Source organism: Sapajus apella, unplaced genomic scaffold (genome assembly GCF_009761245.1).
Source record: "Sapajus apella isolate SASKATOON/1434 unplaced genomic scaffold, GSC_monkey_1.0 scaffold16, whole genome shotgun sequence".
Classification (NCBI taxonomy): Eukaryota; Metazoa; Chordata; class Mammalia; order Primates; family Cebidae; genus Sapajus; species Sapajus apella.
In genome coordinates, this window is record NW_022436956.1 from 16,364,560 (window position 1) to 16,389,120 (window position 24,561).

At 44.2% G+C, this 24,561-nt stretch overlaps 1 protein-coding gene and 1 pseudogene across 2 annotated transcripts; both read right to left on the reverse strand.

The window, feature by feature from the left end:
- Window positions 1-8,601: 8,601 nt before the first annotated feature.
- Window positions 8,602-9,424, reverse strand: LOC116556434 (DNA-directed RNA polymerases I and III subunit RPAC2-like). Its single transcript, XM_032285781.1, is given in 4 exon segments — window positions 8,602-8,789; window positions 8,792-8,813; window positions 8,815-9,080; window positions 9,382-9,424. Coding segments are annotated over 4 exon segments (519 nt in total).
- A 231-nt stretch (window positions 9,425-9,655) lies between these two features.
- LOC116556435 lies at window positions 9,656-10,944 on the reverse strand (annotated as a pseudogene). The gene is made up of 2 exons (XR_004270991.1): window positions 10,831-10,944; window positions 9,656-10,740 (listed from the first exon to the last, which is right to left on the reverse strand). The product of XR_004270991.1 is annotated as a PRELI domain-containing protein 1, mitochondrial pseudogene (transcript).
- Window positions 10,945-24,561: the final 13,617 nt, after the last annotated feature.

A 24,561-nucleotide genomic window follows, 5' to 3' on the forward strand; every position in this document is an offset into this window, starting at 1 on the left:
CCAGCAATGCAAGGATCGGCCAAGGATCCTCAAGTTTATTATGCTTTCTTTGGCCTTCAAGAACTGGATGGCTGGCAGGTCCAGTGGCTCATGCCTGTAATCCCAGCACTTTGGGAGGCTGAGGTGGGCGGATCACAAGGTCAGGAGTTCAAGACCAGCCTGGCCAGTATGGTGAAACCCAGTCTCTACTAAAAAATTACAAAAATTAGTTGGGCATGGTAGTAGGCACCTGTAGTCCCAACTACTCGGGAGGCTGAGGCAGGAGGTGGAGGCTGAAGTGAGCCAAGATTGGGCCACTGCACTCCAGCCTGGAAGACAGAGCAAGACTCCATCTCAAAAAAAATGGCTCATTAAAACAAGTCACAGAAAGCTCTGATGGAAATAACTTTCAAGCTTCCCTCTTGAAATACCTTTCCTGCCTTTTTCCTGCTAATTCATTTTCCTCTCCCTCATCTCCCCTTCTGAAAAGCCTTCCTTCACCATAAGACCTACTCACGCAGACCTACTCTTACAGGCTGCTAGTCCTCTGTTCTGTATCTCAGAAAAGAAGTTTTTTTTTCCAAGGCCCAGCTGCCTCCTAACCAGGGAAGCTGAAGGAGCACTTACAGAAAGTAAATACATTGCAATATTATCTTAAGTTATACAAATGTCTTTCCAACGTAGTAGGCACCAAATATATTTAACTTCATTGAAATCATATGCAAAAACACACGTCCTTGAGAGCCAAAAAATTTTAATTTTTTAAATTATTTATGCACACATAATTCTTAAAATCTCAGGCTCTAGAAAGACCTAAGTTTAAATTAAGGCTTTAGCAATTACTGGTTGTGACCTTTAATGACTCACCTCATTTCTCTGAACTGCCTCATTTATAAAATAAAGATTTTAATAGCAAGCCCCTTAGGGCTTTAGAGCGGATTAAATGTGATACTTTATGTAAATGAGCCACTTGTTCACACATGTAAACAGTTAAGCCACGTGCATCATTCTAAGTGTGTGTATATATTATTCTTTCATAAATTGTTTTTTTTTTTTTTTTTTTTTTTGAGACAGGGTCTTGCTCTGTTGCCCAGGCTAGTCACGGACTGCAGCCTTGACCTCTCAGGCTCAAGCAATTATCCCACCTCAGCCTCCTGAGTAGCTGGGAAGTACAAGTGCCTGGCACCGCACTTGGCTAAGTGTTTTATTTTTAGTGGAGATAAGGTCTCGCCATGTTGCCCAGGCTGGCATGAAACTTCTGGCCTCTAGTAATCCTCTCACCTTGACCTCCCAAAGTGCTGGAATTATAGGTGTGAGCTACCACGCTTGGCCTATGTCTACTTTTTGACCAGCATCTCTATAAGGGCAATGCCAGGCTGACTGTCTGAGTGAGTGAGGTTGAGCAGCCTGTTGATGCTCCATGTGTAATCCCAAGAGAGCTCCAAGATAGTCTCATGGTATTTGGAGTAGGCTCAGGAAAAAGGCCTGGATCATTGAATTTGAGACACAGGATTAGTATCTGCATAATGAGCCAACTATGCTACCTCAGGCCATGATAGATAGTTGCTAAGTTTTAGGAAACTGATTCATTTATTTACTCATTCATTTATCCAAACATTTATTGAGCATCTGTTACGTCTGAGGCTACAATGTTGAAGAGGCTATAATGTACAAGGTCCTTTTCCACTTAAGCTTACAGTTTAATTGTTTAACCTAAATAAATAATGAGGCAATTTAATTTATATTCATTGGAAAACAATTCAGTTCAACTATGTAAGGGAACACTGGGTTTTATTAAAACAGAATTAAAACCCTCAAAGCTTAGCTCTTGAAAGAGAGTATCTTACAGGAAGAACTGGCTGGCCAAATAGTCCGGAATCTGTCCCAGTTTCCTCCTCCCTCAGGTTACCTGTGTCTTTGCTGTTCTCTTTCCATCCCTTTGGTCTAAGCATATTTTTTTTTTGTTTTTTGTTCATTTGTTTGTTTGTTTGAGAAGTAGTCTTGCTCTGTGGCCCAGGGTGGAATGCAATCTTGACTCACTGCACCCTCCAGCTCCCAGGTTCAAGCGAGTCTCTTGCCTCAGTCTCCCAAGCAGCTGGAATTACAGGCACTCGCCACCACACCCAGCTAATTTTTGTATTTTTAGTAGAGATGGGGTTTCACCATTTTGGCCAGGATGGTCTCAAGCTCCTGACCTCATGATCCGCCCACCTGGGCCTCCCAAAGTGCTGCTATTACACGTGTGAGCCACCACGCCCAGCCTAAGCATAGATTATTAAACTTTGTTTTGTTGATGAAATAAGTTGGAGTCCTCAACAAACTATTTTGCTAAATATAAGGGAGAACAAAAATACATACTTGAAAGCAGTATGAAACAATGGCATGATTTTGGAAAATTGTTTGGCAGTATTAAAACTGTACTACAGTCAGGTACTATTTGTAATAGTCAAATATTGGAGACAGTGTTTTGTTTTGTTTTTTTTCTTTTTTGAGACAGCCTAGTTCTGTCACCCAGGCTAGAGTGCAGTGGCATGATCTCGGCTCACTGCAATCTCTACCTCCCAGGTTCAAGCCATCCTCCTGCCTCAGCCTCCGGAGTAGCTGGGATTACAAGCATGCACCAACACGCCTGCCTAATTTTTGTATTCTTAGTGGAGATGGGGTTTCACCATTTTGGCCAGGTTGGTCTAGAACTCCTGGCCTCAAGTGACCCACTCACCTCAGCTTCCCAAAATGCTGGGATTGTAGGCGTGAGCCACTGCACCCAGCCATTGGAAACAATTTTAATCTCCACATGCAATTGAATGGATAAACTAGGGTATTTTCACTCAATGAAATAGCACAACAAGAATGAACAAACTACAACTAAATGAGTGAATCTTACCAACATAATGCTGAGCAAAAGAATTCAGAAAGGAAAATATACTGTATAATTCTCTTTATCTAAAGTTCCAAAACTGTCAAAAGTAATCTATGGTGTTTGAAGTCAAGATGGTTTTATCTGTCTCCCAACTGAGGAATTTTTCAGTCCCCAGAAGACTGGTAGAATTATGATGAGTATTTATATCCAGTGAATAAGCATATCTTTTGGGTAAGATCTCAGCTCCTATATTTAAAGTGTCTGTGTTCTCATTATAAACCCAATAAGAAAATAATGCTTCAACAAAACAATAATTATTGCATTAATACTATAAATTATCACCCCTTACAACATAAGTTCCATGGGAGCTGGGATTTTGTCTTACTTACTGCTTTATTTTATTTTACTCATGGCTGCCATGGGACACCTAGAACACATAGCACCCGGAACCGTCCTTGGCACAAAATGGGCATTGAATAAAATTTCTTGGATGAAGTAATTATATTCAAACAGAACAGCATGGCACAGAGGATAACAATATGTGTTCTGGAACAAGACTGCTTTGGTTCAAATCCCAACTCTGCCACTTGCTAGTTCTGAGACACTGGACATGTTATTTAATCTATCCATGCCTCAGTTTCCTCATCTGTAAAACAGAGAAACTACTACTCTCTTCCTCTTAGGATTGCTATGAGGTTTAAAGAATGCTTGTAAAGATAATGTATGGAATTATTTGGCGACAACCATGCCAAAAGAGGGCTTGCCGTATCTCTTAGAAACATAGAAAATTTGGTCTTCTCACCATCTGTGTGACATACACTAGAATAAATCATTTTAAAAGCTAATAAATGCTAAATGAATAAAATGAAGAAAACTTTCAAAATTATTAAAATTGAAGAGCACAGCAAGATTATCTGTAGGTAAAGACAAGCTTATTCCAAAATTTATACAGAAAGTCAAAGGAGCTAGAATAGCTAAAACGATTTGGAAACAGAAGAATATCTCGGAGGTATTAGTCTATCTGATGTTAAGATTTACTGTAAGGCCGGGCATGGTGGCTCAAGCCTGTAATCCCAGCACTTTGGGAGGCCGAGGCGGGTGGATCACGAGGTCAAGAGATCGAGACCATCCTGGTCAACATGGTGAAACCCCGTCTCTACTACAAATACAAAAATTCAGCTGGGCATGGTGGCGTGTGCCTGTAATCCCAGCTACTCAGGAGGCTGAGGCAGGAGAATTGCCTGAACCCAGGAGGTGGAGGCTGCGGTGAGCCGAGATGGCGCCATTGCACTCCAGCCTGGGTAATGAGAGCGAAACTCCGTCTCAAAAAAAAAAAAAAAAAAAAAAAAAGATTTACTGTAGTGCTATAGACTCACTGTAAAGCTATAGTAATCAAAACAGTATGGAGTAGTGAAAGATACACAAGTCAATGGAACAGGCCAGAAATTGATTTTTGACAAAGGAGCAAAAGCAATTCGATGAAGAATAGTCTTTTCAATGAATAGCCGTGTAGAAACTGGACACCCATAGGCAAAAGAAAACAAAAACAACCTAACCTAAACTTCATATCTTTTTTTTTTTTTTTTTTTTGAGATGGAGTTTCACTCTTGTTGCCCAAGCTGGTGCAGTGGCGAAATCTTGGCTCCCTGCAACCTCCACCTACTGGGTTCAAGCAATTCCCCTGCCTCACCCTCCCAAGTCGCTGGGATTACAGGTGCATGCCACCACACCTGGCTAATTTTATGTATTTTTAGTAGAGATGGGGTTTCACCATGTTGGTCAGGCTGGTCTCAAACTCCTGACCTTACGTGATCCACCCGCCTGAGTCTCCCAAAGTACTGGGATTACAGGTGTGAGCCACTGTGCCTGGCCTAAACTTCACATCTTACACAAAAATTAATTCAAAATGTATTGTGAATGTAAATGTAGCATGTGAAAAAAAGTTAATCACTATATGATTCCATTTATATGATATTCTTTTTTAAAAATTTAAATTTGATTTAACTTAATTTGGCCCGGGCAGCGGCTCATGCCTATAATCCCAGCACTTTGGGAGTCTGAGGTGGACAGATCACTTGAGCTGAGTTTAAGACCAGCCTGGTCAACATGGTGAAACCTAGTCTGTACAAAAAATACAAAAATTAGCCAGGCAGGATGTCATGCACCTGTATTTCCAGCTACTCGGGAGGCTGGGGCAGATCACTTAACACCAGGAAGTTGAGGCTGCAGTGAGGCAAGATGGTGAGACCACACTCCAGCCTGGGCCACAGTGAGGCTGTCTCAACAACAACAAAAAATTATTTTTATTTATTTATTTTTGGAGACAGAGTCTTGCTTTGTTGCCCAGGCTAGAGTGCAATGCTGCAATCTCGACTCACTGTACCTTCTGCCTCCCAGGTTCAAGTGATTCTTATGCCTCAGCCTCCTGAGTAGCTGGGATTACAGGGGCATGCCACCATGTCCTGATAATTTTTTGTATTTTTAGTTGAGACGGGGTTTTGTCACGTTGACTAGGCTGGTCTCAAACTCCTCACCTCAGGCAATCTACCTGCTTCAGCCTCCAAAAGTGCTAAGATCACAGGCGTGAGCTACCATGCCCGGCCCTGATTTTTTTTTAACTTAATTTTATTTTTTTGTAGAGATGGGGTCTCCTTATGTCGCTCAGGCTGGTTTTGATAAACATTATTCTCTTTTAAATTATGATCATTATTATTATGACAGGAGAATTATTCAGTCACACACTGCCTGGCAGAGTAGGCAATCAATAAATATTTGGTGAATTAATCAGTCAATGATAGGTACAGGGAAAAGGTGGAAGACTGATAGATTTTCTTTTCTTTTTTTTTTTTCCTTCTGAGACAGGATCTTGCTCTGTTGCCCAGGCTGGAGTGCAGTGGCGCCATCTTGGCTCATTAAAACCTCAACCTCCCTGGGCTCAGGTGATCCTCCCACCTTAGCCGCTTGTGTAGCTGGGACCACAGGTGCACACCACCATGCCTGACTAATTTTTGTATTTTTTGTAGAGACAGGGTTTTGCCATGTTGCCCAGGCTGGTGTACAGTGACACCAAGCTTGGGCAATCTGGGCTCAAGCAATTTTCTTGCCTGGGCCTTCCAAAGTGCTGGGATTACAGGTGTGAGCCACCCTGCCCAATTGAACTTCTGTTCTAATGAGGAAAACAGACTTAAGGCATTATGGCTTTGTGTGGAGACTTTAAGGATAAGCAGATGGAAGAAGGACGAAGAATATACTGGGAAATGAGAATATAAAGATTAATTGAGGCTGGGCATGGTGGTTCATGCCTATAATCCCAGCACTTTGGGAGGCCAGGGCAGGAGGATTGCCTGAGCCCAGGAATTCAAGACCAGCCTGGGCAACACAGTAAGACTCTGTCTCAAAAAAGAAAAAAAAAAAGGTAATTAAAAAAAATTAATTAAGGAGGCTTCTGAATACATGTAAAGAGTATGGTCCCAGCTGAGCATGGTGGCTCATGCCTGTAATCCTAGCACTTTGGGAAGCCTAGGTGAGCCCAGGAGCCTGGGCAACATAGTGACACTATATATACATACACATATACACTATACACACACACATACATACATACATACATACAAAGAAAGAGACCTTTCTCTCTCTCTCTCTCTCTATATATATATATATATGTGTATATATATATATATACACATATATATATGAGTCTTTATATATAAATAGCCTCTCTCTCTCTCTCTCCCTCTCTCTATATATATAATAAATATGTGAGTAAATTTCCTGGAATATGTTCCTCCTCTTGCAATACAAATGTCACACAGTGTGCATTTGTTCCACCTGTTTGAACCATTTCCAGGGCTGTCTCTCTCTCATCTTCTGCCATTGAGGTCTTCAATCCAGATGTTTTCTTCTCATATATAGACTCATACATACATATATATATCTAGAGAGAGAGAGAGAGAGAGAGAGAGAGAGAGAGAAAGGTCCCTTTTTCTGTAAGTGATGGAGTATAATTAAGGAGTATGTTATGTAAGAGGTCAGGCATGATGGCTCATGCCTGTAATCCTAGCACTTTGGAAAGCCCAGGCAAGAGGACTGCCTGAGCCTGAGTTCAAGACCAGCCTGGGCAACGTAGCAGGATGCTGGCTCTACAAAAAATTTAAAACTTAGCTGAGGCCAGTAGCCCACGCTTGTAATTCCAGCTACTCTGGAGGCTAAAGTGGAAGGATTTCTTTTTTTTTTTTTGAGACGGAGTTTCGCTCTCGTTACCCAGGCTGGAGTGCAATGGCGCGATCTCGGCTCACCGCAGCCTCCACCTCCTGGGTTCAGGCAATTCTCCTGCCTCAGCCTCCTGAGTAGCTGGAATTACAGGCACGCGCCACCATGCCCAGCTAATTTTTGTATTTTTAGTAGAGACGGGGTTTCACCACGTTGACCAGGATGGTCTCGATCTCTTGACCTCGTGATCCACCCGCCTCGGCCTCCCAAAGTGCTGGGATTACAGGCGTGAGCCACCATGCCCGGCCGGAAGGATTTCTTGAGCCTAGGCTGCATATAGCTCCTGTGAGGAAACTATAGTTTAATTCTGAGTTGATAAGGGTTTATTCATACTAACACATCAGCAGTAACATGGCTATGACTAGCCCTTCTCTAATCTAGATGAACTTTCTAGAGGAAGGAAATCCCAATCTCTTACAAGAAGGAAATAAAGAAGATGAAAAAGGGTGAATTCTTAATTTTGACTTATATATATTTTCTAGACTTCCGAGTCTGGGTAGAAATGTAGACATTGTTAGGCTCATTTCTTTGGAGATAGTTTTTTTTTTTTGAACAGAGTCTCGCTCTGTTGTCCAGGTTTGAGTGCAGTGGCACAATCTCATCTCGGCTCACTGCAACCTCCACCTCCCAGCTTCAAGCGATTCTCCTCCCTCAGCCTCCTGAGTAGCTGGGATTGCAGGTGTGCAACACCATGCCAGGCTAATTTTTGTGTCTTTAGTAGAGATGGGATTTCACCATGTTTGTCAGGTTGGTATCAAACTCCTGACCTACTGATGTGCCTGCCTCAGCCTCCCAAAGTGCTGAAATTACAGGCGTGAGCCACCAAGATATGGAGTCTTGCTCTGTCGCTCAGACTGGAGTGCAGTGGCATGATCATGGCTCACTGCAACCTTTGCCTGCCGGGTTCAAGTGATTCTCCTGCCTCAGCCTCTTGAGTAGCTGGGACTACAGGCATGCACCACCATGCCTGGCTCATTTTTTGTATTTTTAGTAGAGACAGGATTTCCCCATGCTTGCCAGGCCGGTCTGGAACTCTTGACCTCGTGATCCGCCTGCCTTGGCTTCCCAAAGTGCTGGGATTACATGGTGGCTTAGTCACCGTGCCCAGCAACTTCTCTTTTTTTTTTTTTTAGACAGAGTCTAGCTCTGTTGCCCAGGCTAGAGTGCAGTGTTGTGACCTCGGCTTACTGCAACCTCCACCTCCCAGATTCAAATGACTCTCCTGCCTCAGTCTCCCTAGTAGCTGTGATTACAGGCATACACCACCACACCAGGCTAATTTTTGTATTTTTAGTAGTGATGGGGTTTCACCATGTTGGCCAAGCTGGTCTCAAACTCCTGACCTCAGGTGACCTGCCCACCTCAATCTCCCAAAGTGCCGGGATTATAGACCTGAGTCATGATGCCTGGCCACAAACTTCTAATTCTGGGTTCTGCACAATCAGGAAGAGAATATCCTAGAGGGCAGCTCCCCTGGTATACTGCTTAAGGGACTAGAATGTGGATTCATTTCTGCTAGCTCTTTGATTCTTATAGTCCTCTATGCTGGCCTCAAACTTGTCAAGCACAGATTGGCAGACGTTCTTGAGCTCCTTCAGTCCTCTCTGAATTGGCTCAACAGCTGCAAGAGCATCTCGAGTCTGAAGGCATACATTAATTTTGCTCTCTGAAGGATGGGTTTAGTGTAACCACAAAATTCCACTTCCTTTTTCAGGGTTCTTCATGATGATGTAATGCAGCAAATTTCCTAGGGTATGTTCCTCCTCTTGCAATACAAATGTCACACAGTGTCTAACTGTTCCAGCTGCCTGGGCCATTTCCAGGGCTGTCTTCCTCTCGTCTTCAGCCATTGAGGTCTTCAATCCAGACGTTTTTCTCTCCAGTTCCTGGTCCTCTTCCACCTCAGGGGTGGTTTTCAGATCCTCAGGTGGTGCTGGTGGATGGGTGAGGCACTCTGCCCCATATCCAGTTGCTTGTGGGAGAAGCAGGAAGAAAGGAACCACCAATGTAGAGATAGTTCTCAACTTCCCCAGACAAATAGTTGTCTTGCAGGGGAAAAAAAAGATTTAAAGTATTACATCTAAAAACCAGTGATTTCTATGAGGATTAACTCAAAGAAACTCTGCAACAAACTCTCCTAAGGTCCAGTTAAAGATGTTAGTAATTTGGGATTTTGTATTTCTCTTCATTTATCTACCTGGCCTCTTTCCTATTGGAAGGTACTTTGGTTGTCATTAAAACAAACAAATACAACTCGTTTCCTCTAGTTGGACCGCTGGATTCCACCGTTAGCGGAACCTCTGGTTCCTCTCTCATGGCCACTCCCTACTACACTTCAGTGAACTTTTGCCTCTCTCCACTAAGCTACCTACTCCCCCATCTTTCTCTCCCAGACTCCCTCTCCTGGTGTGACTGCTCCATTGAATGTGTGGATAGCTATGGGTGTTTGCCTCCCAACTTACACATTCTGTGTGCAAGCTGATCTCCCAACAGTGGGGTTGACTCCTGCAAAGACACATTCTTTTTTTTTTTTTTTTTTTTTAGGACTGACTGAATTCAACAAGTATTTATTGAGTGTCTATTATGTGCTAGATATTGTTCCAGGTACTTGAGACACATCAGAGAACAAAACCAAGAGCCCTGCCCTGGTGGGGCTTCCAGTCTAGCATTTATTGCCACTTCACCTGCAGGCTACCTGGGGCCTGAGGCAAGTCACTGCACCTCTGTGCTTGGGTCCTCAGCTGCCCAATGGGAGAATAAGCAGACCTGGCTCAGACGTGGATAATGTGCCTGGTGTACTGTGGATGCCAAATCAGATACCCTCAACCCACCACCTAGACAGTAGATAGGGCTGGAAGTTGATTTTTAATGATAAAGTATGATGGAGGGAGGGCAGAGGGGCTAAGCCAAGCTGTCTGGGGTGCTGTGGTGGCGGTGGGCTGGCTACACAAACTGCTGCTGCTGCTGCTTGGTGGCCGCCTTGCTCGCGAGGTCCTTGGCCTTCCTGTAGCTGCCAGTGTCTTCTCCTTTGCCTTCTCCTTGGCTTCCTTGGCTGTCTCAGCAAGCGTTTTGGAAGGGGCCTCACCTTGCAGCTTCGCCAAGATATATTCAAAACCCTTCACAGTCTTGGTCACGTTGCTTTTGAACCGGGCAAGACCAAATTCTTGGACAGCTCTGGAGACACCAGATAAGCTAGAGGAGACCCAGGCTTCACGGCGGGTTTCGGTCCAGCCACTGCTGCCAGAGTTCACACAGTAAACACACCGCTGGTCCACCACCACCAGCCGGGCGTGGTTGATGTTCCAGGTGAAGGTGGTCATGGTCTCATTCTGCGGGTCCACAATAGAGTCCTCCAGGATGTACCCGGAGTGAGCAACATTGGCAGGAAACAGTCGCTCGGCCCAGCGGGGCATCCTGTTGGTCGTGGTCAGGAGTCGCCGGGACAGCAGTTTCTGGTCAGCGGTCACCTCCCGGTGTACTGTGTCTTCCGTCAAGACATCCTTGCTGTAGGGATTCGGGTACCGCTGCCAGAAGGCGTCGAACACTTGGTCCCAGGAACTCCGGAGCACGCTCTGGCCCAGGAAATACTTCACCACCGTCCCGGCCGGAGCGGGCTCAGCACCCACGCAGCATCAGGGGTGCGGAACCTGGGAGGCACGCGGGGGCCAGGCCGGGCCGGGGCGCACACCCGCCGCCAGGCTCGTAGCTCAGTCACCACGCACCGTGCCCAAGCAGCTGCCGCCGCCGCCATGAGTTATCCAGCTGCGCAAAGACACATTCTTTATGGGGCTATATTGGTTGGTCACTGGAATTAGGAATACCTTGGATATTACCATTTTGTTTCCTATTAAACAGCTATACAAGGAAATAGTAATCAATTTTTTTTTTTTTTTTTTTTTGAGACGGAGTTTCGCTCTTGTTACCCAGGCTGGAGTGCAATGGCGCGATCTCGGCTCACCGCAACCTCCGCCTCCTGGGTTCAGGCAATTCTCCTGCCTCAGTCTCCTGAGTAGCTGGGATTACAGGCACACGCCACCATGCCCAGCTGAATTTTTGTATTTTTAGTAGAGACGGGGTTTCACCGTGTTGACCAGGATGGTCTCGATCTCTTGACCTCGTGATCCACCCTCCTCGGCCTCCCAAAGTGCTGGGATTACAGGCGTGAGCCACCTCGCCCGGCCCTAATAGTAATCAATTTTTATGAGTAGGAATCTATTTTCTTTTTTTAAACAGACGGGGTCTCGCTATGTTGCCCAGGCTGGAGTGCAGTGGCTATTCACAGGCAGGATCCCACTACTGATCAGCATGGGAGTTTTGACCTGCTCTGTTTCCGACCTGGGCCGGTTCACCCCTCCTTAGGCAATCTGGTGGTCCCCCGCTCCCGGGAAGTCACTATATTGATGCTGAACTTAGTGCGGACGCCCGATTGGCATAGCAAACTACAGCCCAGAACTCCTGGGCTCAAGCGATCCTCTAGCCTCAGCCTCCCAAGTAGCTGGGACTACAGGCACGCGCCACCGCGCCTGGCATGAGTAGGAATCTAAACAGCACAGAGAATCGAGGAAGTTGTGAGATATGTATAAGTTGGTACAAAAGGGTGATCCAAAACCATGAGTTACCTAGGCAAAATTAAGATGTTACTGGCTGGATGTGGTGATTCAAGCCTACCCAAAATGCCCCAGCACTTTGAGAGACTGAGGCAGGTGGATTTCTTGAGCCCAGGAGTTTGAAATCAGTCTAGGCAACATGAAAAAACCCTGTCTCTACAAAAAATACAAAAATTAGCCCGGCATGGTGGTGTGTACCTGCAGTCCCATCTACCCTGGAGGCTGAGGTGGGAGGATCACTGAGCCCAGGGAGGTCGAGGTTGCAATGAGCCGAGATGGTGCCAGTGCACTCCAGCCTGGGCAACAGAGCAAGATCCTGCCTCAGGAGAAAAAAAAAATCAGATTATCATACAGCCCAAATACAAAGAAAATACATTTAGGCACGTAATCAAAGTCTGGGAAGTTCATAAATGAACTATGAATTAACTATTCTCTCCCTTGCCTTCTCCTTATCCCTTCTCTTTTCTTCTCCCTCATAACTTGGGGAAGGATGTGATTGCACATAGCATGAAGTGCAGTTACATTTCTAATGGGATGAGAAGCAGATCAGCTGGGGAGGAGATTGGACTCTGAGGAAAAGCTCCTGAAATGTCCTGAAGTAACAGGTGGATCTAATGTCAGAACTGTTTGTAAAATGGAAAAGGGGTGAAATGTGTCATTTGCTGGGATAAACACTGTCAGCATGACAATCCACATGTTACACACCTGCTTGTGCTTTTTTTTTTTTTTTTTTTTTTTGCTGCTGGGAGCACTTTCCACCAACACACACCCTACTAATGAGGAAACTGCAAAAGGGAACTCAAGAGACTAAACGCAGGTCTGCAGTGAGGGATATGTTTACATCCTACACGTGAGTTGAGTAAGTATATTTTTAGGATAGCAAGTTCTGGTCAAGCAAGCTTAACATGAAAACATGAGAACTGCCCTACTTTAAGGGACTCACCCAATTCAATATTCTGTTTTGGAGGGTGGAACTGAAAACATAATCAGCATGTAGAGTTTAATGTGTAAATGACCAATTTTGTTTTTCACTGTTTGCTGTACATCAACTTCTGTGTGAGATTAACTCTCCACTAGGACAGGGTCCCTGTTAAATCACCAGTTACCTGGCAACTTTGGAAAAAGTCATTCTGGATAGACAAACACACAGACAAGGATGACTTCTCCAGACATGAATTTTTAAATGTTTATTAAACTTTTCAGGCTCACACCTGTAATCCCAGCACTTTAGGAGGCTGAGGTTGGAGGATCACTCAGGAGTTTGAGATCAGTCTGGGCAACATAGCAAGACCCAGTTTCCACAAAAAATTTAGAAATTAGTTGGGTGTTGTGGCACTTGCCTGTAGTCTGAGCTACTCAGGAGGCCGAGGTGGGAGGATCACTTGAGCCCAAGTAGGTTGAGGCTGCAATGAGCAGTGATTGTGCCATTGCACTCCAGCCTGGGTGACAGAGCGTGACACTGTCTCAAAACAAACAAACAAACAAAACAAAACAAAGCAAAAACAAACAAACAAACCCAAACCTAAATAGATCATGGTGATAACAATGTTATATAATAAAGTTTGTAGAACTGTTTTTCTGTACACCGAATGTCCCAGAATGCTGCACTTCTACATGGAATTTGTATAGTTTTTCCTGTCAATCTCCTGTTATCCACTTCTAGTTCTCTTTGCTGTAAGGGGAGAGTTTACTTAGCACAGACTCTTTCCTTCTAATATAGTGTCTAATCTGCTATGGACAGGTGATAATTGTTACATTTGCATCACGCTTTACCAATTACAAAGTGCTTATCAGACTTTTGCAGGTGACATCATTGTCTGTGGATCCTAGTCCTGGGGCTGGGGACTTGACCCTGGCCTGGCCAATCAGAATATTCTATCTTCTTTACCAATGATTGGATCTGGGATGGACACATGACCCAAGCTGGGCCTATTAGACTCTGCCCTGGGAGTTTTGTCAGAGTGATCAGGAAAGTGGTTATCTTGAAGTTCTCCTGATGGTTTTGTTTTGGTTTTTGTGTTTTTTGATACAGGGTCTTGCTCTATGATCACAGCTCACTGCAGCCTCAACCTCCTGGGCTCAAGGGATCCTCCCACCTCAGCCTCCCTACAGGCACAAGCCACCACATCTGGCTAATTTTTTAAATTTTTCGGTAGAGATGGGGTCTCACCATTTTGCCCAGACTGGTCTGGAACTCCTTAGCTCAAGCAATACCCATGCCTCAGCCTCCAAAAGTGTTGGGCTTACAGGTGTGAGCTACTGCACCTTGCCCTGATGTTACCTTATGCATAAAAAAAAAAACAGGTAAGGCCGGGCATAGTGGCTCACACCTGTAATCCAAGCACTTTGGAGGCCAAGGTGGGCAGATCACCTGAGGTCAGAAGTTCAAGACCAGCCTGACCAACATGGTGAAACCCCATATTAAAAAAAAAAAGAAAAAAAGGCCGGGCGCAGTGGCTCAAGCCTGTAATCCCAGCACTGTGGGAGGCCGAGGCAGGTGGATCACGAGGTCAAGAGATCGAGACCATCCTGGTCAACATGGTGAAACCCCGTCTCTACTAAAAATACAAAAAATTAGCTGGGCATGGTGGCGTGTACCTGTAATCCCAGCGACTCAGGAGGCTGGGGCAGGAGAATTGCCTGAACCTGGGAGGTGGAGGTTGCGGTGAGCCGAGATCGCGCCATTGCACTCCAGCCTGGGTAACAAGAGTGAAACTCTGTCTCAAAAAAAAAAAAAAAAAAAAAAAGAAAATAAATTTTTAAAGTAAATGAATTTTTTTTTTATAAAAAATAGAAAAAAAACCCCACAGGTAAATCTGAGCTTTCAGAGTCCTTCTTGCTGCCACACAAAGAGCCTAAATATGGGGAAACAGCTGAAAGAGAGACAAACTTGACAACAGCATTTGAAAATCTGAATCCTGGACTTCTTAGTTTGCACAAACTCCTTCACCCACCCTAACCCACATATCAACATTTTGTTTATATATATATATACACACACACATACACATATATACATATATATACATATATACATATATATACGTGTATATATATACGTATATATGTGTGTGTGTGTATATATATATATTTTTTTTTAATACACTTTTTTTTTTTTTGAGACAGTCTCAGTCTTACTCTGTCACCCAGGCTGGAGTGCAGTGGTGCTATCTTGACTCACTGTAACCTCCACTCCCAGGTTCAAACCATTCTCATGCCTCAGCCTCCTAAGTAGCTGGGATCACAGGTGTGCACCACCACATCCAGCTATTTTTGTATTTTTCATAGAGACGGGGCTCCACCATTATATTATTCCGTTCTCACAGTGGCATGAAGAAATACGCTTTATAAAGGAAAGAGGCTTAATTGACTCACAGTTCCGCATTGCTTGGGAGGCCTCAGGAAACTTACAATCATGGTAGAAGGCAAAGGAGAAGCAGGGACCTCCTTCACAGGGCAGAAGGATGGAGTGAGTGCAAGCAGGGGAAATGCCAGATGCTTATAAAACCATCAGATCTCATGAGACTCACTATCATGAGAACAGCATGGGGAACCCACCCCATGATCTAATTACCTCCACCTGGTCCTGCCTTTGACATTGGGGATTACAATTCAAGATGAGATTCTGGGTGGGGACACAGACAAACCGTGTCAGCCATGTTGGCCAGGCTAGTCTCAAACTCCTGGCCCCAAGTGATCCACCTGCCTTGACCTCCCAAAGTGCTGGGATTATAGGTGTGAGCCATTGCACCAGGCCAATATTTTTGTTTGCTTAAACTAGTTGGAATTAGGTTTTGGTCATTTGCTACCACTCCTGATGTGGAGGTGTCTTCTGACCTTCCAGAGATCCCCTTTACCTTTTTCTCTCATTGCATTGCCTCATCCCATATCTTTCTCCTTCTTAGCTTACTACCTCATTTTGGTGACAGGTATCCCTCAGTAGCTTCCTGAATAAAACAGATGAGAAATAAATTTCTGGAGATCTTGCATGTTTGAATGTGTGAATGTGTGTTTGCTTTCATACTTCATATAAAGTTTTGGCTCTAATTGGGATTCTAGGTTGTACAGAATTTACCCTCTGAATTTTCAAGGCACCCCTTCATTGCCTTATGGCGTCAGTGTGGCCGCTAATAGGTCTAAAGTCATTTTGATTCCTAAGCTTTTCTATGTGGCCTGTTTTTGTTTAATTTAGCTTTTCCCTTTCTGGGACCTCTTCTCTTTGAGCTTGAGTTTCTGATATTCCTTGATGATGTGCCTTGTTATGGGTCTGTTTTCATTCACTGTGCTGGCACTAGATGGGGCATTTCAATCTAGCAATACGTATCCTTCAATATGAGGAACATTCTTTATTACTTGTTTGGTGATTTCCTCCCTTCTGATTTCTATGTTCTTTTTCTTTTGAGCACCCATTAATTAGATGTCAGATCTCCTGGCTTAATCTAATTCCTTGGAATGGCCATGTTGGCCAGGCTGGTCTCAGATTCCTGACTTCAGGTAATCCACCCACCTTGGCCTCCCCAAGTGCTGGGATTACAGGCATGAGCAACCACGCTGGGCCTATATGCTATTTTCATTCTCCCATTCATCTGGCTAATTCTGACTCACACTTCAGGTCCCAACTGAGACACCATTTCCCTTGGGAAGCCATGAGTTATGTGCCCCTCCTATAGGCTCTTCTGGAGTGCTCTACTTCCTCTCTAATAGCCCTTATCACACAATATTACCTGTTGATTGTTTCATTTTTAACATTTTTTCAGAGACAGGGTCCTGCTCTGTTGCCCAGGCTGGCTTGCAGTGGTGCTATTATAGGTCACTGTAGCCTTGACCTCCTGGACTTAAGTGATCCTCCTGCCTCAACCTCTGGAGTTGCCGGGATTATAGGCATGAGCCACGGCATCAAGCCTGTTTTACTTTTATATCTCCAGAATTTACCTCAGTATTTGACACATAAGAGAGCCTCAGTCGGTATTTTTAATTAATAAAGGCATTTATTAAGTAGCTTTCATGAGTTAGGCCCTGGGAGAGGCTTTTTATATACATTAACTGCTTTTATCCTCACAGTAACTCTGGACATGGGCACTATTATTATTATACCCATTTTCCATATGAGAAAATGGAATCTCAGAAATAGAAGGCAATTTGTCCCAAATCATGTAGCTATTAAATGACAGACTGAGGATTCAAATGCAAGTCTGTCTGACCCTGACCCCTGTGCTTCCAACTGTTTAGGGTACCACTGCCTCCCTCGTCACTTTTATCCGGTTCAGGGAACAACAATTCAATCCTTCCTGGACTGCCGCAGGAACCCGTTTTTTCATAGTCACCTTGCAAGATGACCACTCATGCCTCCAGCCCTGCTGTGTGCGAGGCACATTGGCTGGGCCGAATTCTTGTGGCATGCCACAGCTTCTCCCAGGTAGGGTTTTTGGATTTAGCAAATAAAAATATAGGAAACTAGGCCGGGTGTGGTGGCTCATGCCTGTAATCCCAGCACTTTGGGAGACTGAGGTGGGCAGATCAGTGGTCAGGAGTTCCAGACCAGCCTGGCCAACATAGTGAAACCCCATCTCTACTAAAGATACAAAAAATTAGCTGGGCATGGTGGCACACACCTGTAATTCCAGCTACTCAGAGACTGAGGCAGGAGAATTGCTTGAACCTGGGAGGCGGAGGTTCAAGCTGAAATTGCACCATTACATTCCAGCCTGGGCGACAGGGCAACAATCCATTTAAAAATATATATATACATGTGAAGCCCAGTTAGATTAGGATTTCAGATAAACAAGAAGTAATTTTTTTAGTGTTAAGTGTATAAGTATGTCCCAATGCAATATTTAAGACATATTGGCTGGGCACGGTGGCTCACACCTGTAATCCCAGCACTTTGGGAGGCTGAGGCGGGTGAATCACCTGAGGCCAGGAGTTCGAGACCAGCCTGACCAACATGGAGAAACCCTGTCTCTTCTGAAAAAAATACAAAACTTAGCCAGGTGTGGTGACAGATGCCTGTAATCCCAGCTACTCTGGAGGCAGAAGCAGGAGAATCACTTGAACCCAGGAGGTAGAGGTTGTGAAGGTTGCAATGAGCTGAGATTGTGCCATTGCACTCTAGCCTGGGAGACAGAGTGAGACTCTGTCTCCAAAAAGTATATGTATATATGTCTCATTTACTCTTCTTACAAACTCCCCAGAAGCAAATGTACCATCCGCATTACAAAGATGAAAAAACAGGCATAGGGAAGTTATTATAAATAATTTAGGAGTTCAAATCCCAGTCTTATTATTCCATAGTCAGATCTCAACACTAAGCATATTTTTCATTCTTCCCCTACTTCCAAGAGACATTGTGCTCTTGTGTAAAGATTACTTGGTCACTTGAATCTGTATCTTCTTAGTTACCGAAAATGTTGAGAGGATATATTTGAAGGTCCAATTTTTGCTCGCTAGAACACATACAATGCATCTTCAAACAGGGAACGTGATCTTTTAAGCTTGTGCCGCTGACTGTGGGTACCTAATCTGCTATTTTTGTCATCATTTCTTTCCTGCAAATTACCAGCCGATAGATAATGAACATCTCAATATAAACCAATTTACAAAAAAGAACTAGTTTTGATATCTGGAATTGATAATTATAAGACATGATACCTGACATCTTCTAATGTAGTAAAAAAAACAATACCACAAAAAGCTCAATAAAGGCAAACAAGCCAGTACATACTTGGGTACTAAATTGTGTAGCATAGTTTGTAAACAAAGGTTTTGGGAGATATGACACCTGGACCCATTTGAGGGAAGGGAAAGTAACATTTGTTAGATTTTAAGGCTGGGCATGGTGGCTTGCACCTGTAATCCCAGCATTTTGGGAGGCCAAGGTAGGAGGATTGTTTGGGCCCAGGGGTTTGAGATCAGCCTGGGCAACATAGCAAGACTCCCGTCTGTACAAAAAATAAAGAAATTAGCCGCACATGGTAACGTACACATGTTGTCCTAGTTACTTGGGAGACTGAGGCAAGAGGATTGATTGAGCCCAGGAGATTGAGGCTGCAGTGAGCCATGATCATCCCACTGCACTCCAGCCAGCCTGGATGACAGAATGATACCCTGTCTTTAAAAAAAAACAAACAAAATAAAACCTTTAACAAATTTATTTTTTTTTTAGCACATACCACATTTACCATGTATTAGAAAAAAAAAACCACATTTACCATGTATTAGATATTGTGCTAGTGTCTCCACATATGTTGTCATTTTATTTTATCTTATTTATTTACTTATTTGTTTTTGAGATGAATTCTCGTTCTGTTGCCCAGGCTGGAGTGCAATGGTACGATCTTGGGTTACTGCAACCTCAGCCTCCCAGGTTCAAGTGAGTCTCTTGCCTTAGCCTCCCGAGTAACTGGGATTACAGGCGGCCACCACCGCACCTGGCTAATTGTATTTTTAGTAGAGACGAGGTTTCGCCATGTTGGCCAAGCTGGTTTTGAACTCCTGACCTCAGGTGATCTGCCTGCCTCGGCCTCCCAAAGTGCCAGGATTACACTGCGCCCAGCCTACATTGTCTTATTTTTATCAATTATCCAATCTCATTCAATAACTCCTGAGCTTCTACTATATGCATACAAAACACTGTACTAGATGTTACTAGTCAAAGAGAGATGAAGATAGGCTGGGCGTGGTAGCTCAGGCCTATAATCTCACCACTTTAGGCAGAAGGATCATTTGATCCCAGGAGTTTGAGACCAACCTGAGCAACACAGGGAGCCCCTGTCTCTATAAAATAAGGCCAGCACAGTGGCTCATGCCTATAATCCCAGAAGTTGGGAGGCCGAAGTGGGTGGATCACTTGAGGTCAGAAGTACAAGACCAGCCTGGTCAACATGGTGAAACCTCATCTCTACTAAAAATACAAAAATTAGCTGGGTGTGGTGGCGAGTGCCTGTAATCTCAGCTACTTGGGAGGCTGAGGCAGGAGAATCACTTGAAACCAGGAGGTGGAGGTTGCAGTGAGCTGAGATCACGCCATTGCACTAAAGCCTGGGCAACAAGAGTGAAACTCTGTCCCAAAAAAAATAAAATAGCCGAGCGCAGTGGCTCATGCTTATAATCCCAGCACTTCTTTGGGAGGCTGAGGGGGGTGGATCACTTGAAGTCATGAGTTTGAGACCAGCCTGGCCAACACAGTGAAACCCCTTCTCTACTAAAGATACAAAAATTGCCGGACATGGTGGCTCATGCCTGTAATCCCAGCACTTTGGGAGGCTGAAGCGGGCAGATCACTTGAGGTCAGGAGTTTGGGACCAGCCTGGCCAATATGGTGAAACTCCATCTCTACTAAAAACTAAAAAAAAAAAAAAATTCGTTGGGTGTGGTGGCATGTGCCTGTAATCCCAGCTACCAGAGAGGCTGAGGCAGGAGAATTGCTTGAACCTGGGAGTCAGAGGTTGCAGTGAGCCGAGATCGTGCCATTATACTCCAGCCTGGGCGAAGAAGCAAGACTCTGTCTCAAAGAAATAAAAATAAAAAATACAAAAATTAGCTGGGCATAGTGGCACACTCCTGTAGTCTCATCTACTCAGAAGGCTAAGGCAGGAGAGCTGCTTCAACTCAGGAGGCAGAGACTGCAGTAAGCTGAGATCATGCCACTGCATTCCAGCCTGAGCAACAGAGGGACACTCTGTCTCAAAAAAATAAAATAAAATAAAATAAAATAATTAGCTAGGCATGGTGGTGCCTGCCTCTGGTTCCAGCTACTTGGTGGGTTGGGGTGGGAGGATGACTTAAGCCTCAGAGATTGAGGGCTGCAGTGAGCCATGATTGTGCCACTGCATTCCAGCCTGGGCAACAGAGCAAGACCTTGTCTCAAAAAAAAAAAAGAATAATGATGAACATGACTTTTTCCTGTCCTCAGTGAGCTTAGAAATAACACGTTTACAAACGGGTGTGACACAAGACTGTAAATTAGTGATAATATAATTTATTGTCCCAATTGAGATAGTTTTGAGGATAAACAGGAGCACTAATAATAATTACCCCAGAAAATCCCAGTGTGTTCTGAAGAAATCTGACTCTTAATCACCTTAGCAACGAACAGGCTCAAAGTGATGGGCAAACAAGGAGCACTGGGATGAATCAGCAAAGCTCAGTGGTAGAAGTAGATTTGAGTTGGCCTGGCTCTTGGATTACAACCACAGGCTGTAATCTGACAGAATAAACATGGGCAACAAACATGTAAACAAAATAATTTCAGATCATTTAATGGGGTACAGAATGAGGGTGAAGGGCACTTATTTTAATATCAACAGGGAAAGCAACTAGGAGGATAACATTTAAGCTGAAACAAATTATGAGAAGAATCAAGAAATTCAAAGACAAAAACATCACAAAGTTGTCTTATCCCAGCAACAATCAGAACATCAGATCACTCATAGGGTTTGAGACAAGGAGGTTCCACAGGCCTCCTACTAATTCTGAAGAGAGATGAAGGATCAAAATGTTATCCAGTAGTTAATGGAGAATTATGAAAGACTCTTCAACAGAATAGTGATCTGACTGGGAAAATTACTCTGACATTACTGTACAGATTGGGTTAGATAGGAAAAGAAGTTTAAGCTGGAAATCCAGGAAATAGTCCTAGATAAGCAAGAGAAAAAACTCCTTGGTTGGGACAGCGGCAGTAATCATGGAGAAGCAGAGATGGAAGTGATACCCCAGAACAAGAATGGTCAGGACTTTGCAACAGGTGTCACGTAACATAGCACCCACCCCTGGGAGTCCTTCAGTAAATACTAGTTCTCCTCTCCCACTCAACCCAGAACCAGAGTGAGAAACGATTGTTTTTGTTTGTTGTTTAGAATGGAGAAAAATTTGGGACAAATCCAGGTTGAGAGGAAGAAGCAACAGAAAGATAAACATTTTTTTTTTTTTTTTTTTTTTTTTTTTTGAGACGGAGTTTTCGCTCTTGTTACCCAGGCTGGAGTGCAATGGCGCGATCTCGGCTCACCGCAACCTCCGTCTCCTGGGTTCAGGCAATTCTCCTGCCTCAGCCTCCTGGGTAGCTGGGATTACAGGCACGCGCCACCATGCCCAGCCAATTTTTTTTGTATTTTTAGTAGAGACGGGGTTTCACCATATTGACCAGGATGGTCTCGATCTCTTGACCTCGTGATCCACCCGCCTCGGCCTCCCAAAGTGCTGGGATTACAGGCTTGAGCCACCGCGCCCGGCGATAAACATTTAATAATATTAAAAATATATGCCAGGTGTGGTGGCTGACACCTGTAATCCCAGCACTTTGGGAGGCCAAGGTGGACGGATCACTTGAGATCAGGAGTTCAGGACCAACCTGACCAACATGGTGAAACCTCGTCTTTACAAAAAAAAAAAAAAAATACAAAAATTTTCTGGGTGTGGTGGTGGGCACCTGCAATTCCAGCTACTCAGGAGGCTGAGGCAGGATAATTGCTTGAACCCAGGAGGTGGAGGTTGCAGTGGAGAGATCTCGCCATTGCACTCCAGCCTGGGTAAGAAGAGCAAAACTCCATCCCCCTCCCCCAAAAAAACATGTCATATATTTTATACATATTTTATATATATATATATATATATGAAAGGAGGTAACTAATGGAATATTTTATTTAAAACAAGATAGATTAGCTTTAGATAGGAGTTGTGATGCTCTATCTTCCAAGAAAGGAACAAAATGAAGTCTGTCAGGGAGGGAGGTGGAAAGTTTATGAAGCTTCTGTGGATTTATGAAGGTGCAAAGTTTATGAAGCTTCTATTTGATTTGAACGTAGGCTTATGAATAGAAGAAAAGATCTGGAACGCTGCTGTAGGAAATAATTGTCCTTTAAGAACAATTAAGTGGTTCTCATCCCTGGCTGCATATTAGGATCATCCAGGGAGCCTTAACACACATACACAAAAATGACCCGGACCCTAGCCCCGTGGACTCAGATTTAATTCTCCTGGGATGGGGGGCCCAGGCACTAATGTTTTCAGAAGTGCCTCTGTTGACTCTAATGAGCAACCATAATTGAGAACCAGCAGTAAGGGGCTTGTGGAGCAGCAGAAAGGGCTCAGCTGAGGTTCAGAAGCAGGATTTTTTTTTGTTGAACCAATCAGCCTGGTTACAGGGTTCTCTCCAGCATCAACATTCCTGGAGCAGAGGCTGTGAAATTAGAGTGTGGCACTTATTTATTAAGGTTGGTAGGGCATAAAGCGGAAGAGCTGAGAGACAATAGAGGCTAGGGAAATAGAATTGACTTGGCCAACCACAGACTGTAATCTGATAGAATAAGAAGAGGTTCAGACAAAAGGCAGTAAAATAACAATAGCAACACCAACTAATTTTTTGGAGTGTCATTTGCCAATTACTAAAATAAGTGATTCATATTATTCACTTATTCTCATGACACTCTAGGTCTTATTATCCCCATCTTACCCATTTTCTTGTTTTATTTTTTGCAGTGATAGAGTCTCGCTCTGCCGCCCAGGCTGGAGTGCAGTGGCACAATCATAGTTCACTGCAGCCTTGAATTCCTGGCTCAAGCAATTCTCCCACCTCAGCCTCCTGAATAGCTAGGACAATAGGTGTGAGCCACCCTACTCAGCTTATTTTTCGTAGAGGCGGGGTGTCAATATGTCACCCAGGTTGACCTTGAATTCTTGGCCTCAAGTGATTCTCCTGCCTCGGCCTCCAAAGTGCTGAGATCACAGGCCTGACCCACGTGCAGGCCATATTTTACCCATTTTATAAATGGGAAAATTGAGGCTCAGAAGTTAAGAAACGGCCAGGCATGGCGGCTCACACCTGTAATCCCAGCACTTTGGGACACCAAGGAGGGTGAAGCATTTGAGGTCAGAAGTTTGAAACCAGCTTGGCCAAAATGGTGAAACACCGTCTCTACTAAAAATACAAACATTAGGCGGGGATGGTGGCACACGCCTGTAGTCCCAGCTACTCAGGAGGCTGAGGCAGGAAAATCACTTGAACTCAGGAGGCAGAAGTTGTAGTGAGCTAAGATCACACCACCACACTCTAGCCCGGGTGACAGAGCCAGACTCCGTCTCAAAAAAAAAAAAGAGTTGAGAAATGTTTCCATGTTTATGGAGTTAGTAAGTGGCAGAACTGAGATTATGAACCGAAATCTGTCTGACTCCAGAGCCTAAGCCCTGGTTGGAAAGGAGCAAATGAATGGGAAGATGGGAGGATAGGGGCTTGCGGTATTACATCTGGGGTTCTGAATGAGCTTTAGATAGACCCAGAGGAAAGGAGATGAGACAGTTTCTAAGGGAAACAATCAGAGGTGAGGGAATGTAACCTTTCAGGAGACCAGAGCAGCAAATGTATGCAGGGAGGAGGAATAGGAAATCAGACTGGGTAGGCATATTGGCAATCTCAATCAGTGTATGGAGTGTAGTCTTGATGTAGTAAAAGCAAACTGGGAGCCACTGAGTGGGTTGTGTAGGGTGTGGAGACATGATAAAAAGTAGTCTTTAAAATTCATCAGGCAGATGAAGAGCAAGGAGGGTCACTAAGAAGATCTCTGCATTGAAATACTTTCCTCTCCCTTTGTTCCTTCCTTGCCCTGGTAGCCACAGATGTTACAGAATCCAGCCATGGCACTCAGGACAGAAGAGATTGCCCATTCCTTAGCTATAAATTACATTCCCAGGGCTCAAACTTAAAATCAAAGTTGTATTTTCAAGAATCATTAAAAGTCTCTCCAGATTGACTAGTGAAAGGAAACCAGGGCTGGACACTTAATGATTGTTAAGACTCCTGTGGCTACCCGTGCACAGAAGGTTATCAGAAATAGAATCTAGTCACATGGTCTCGAG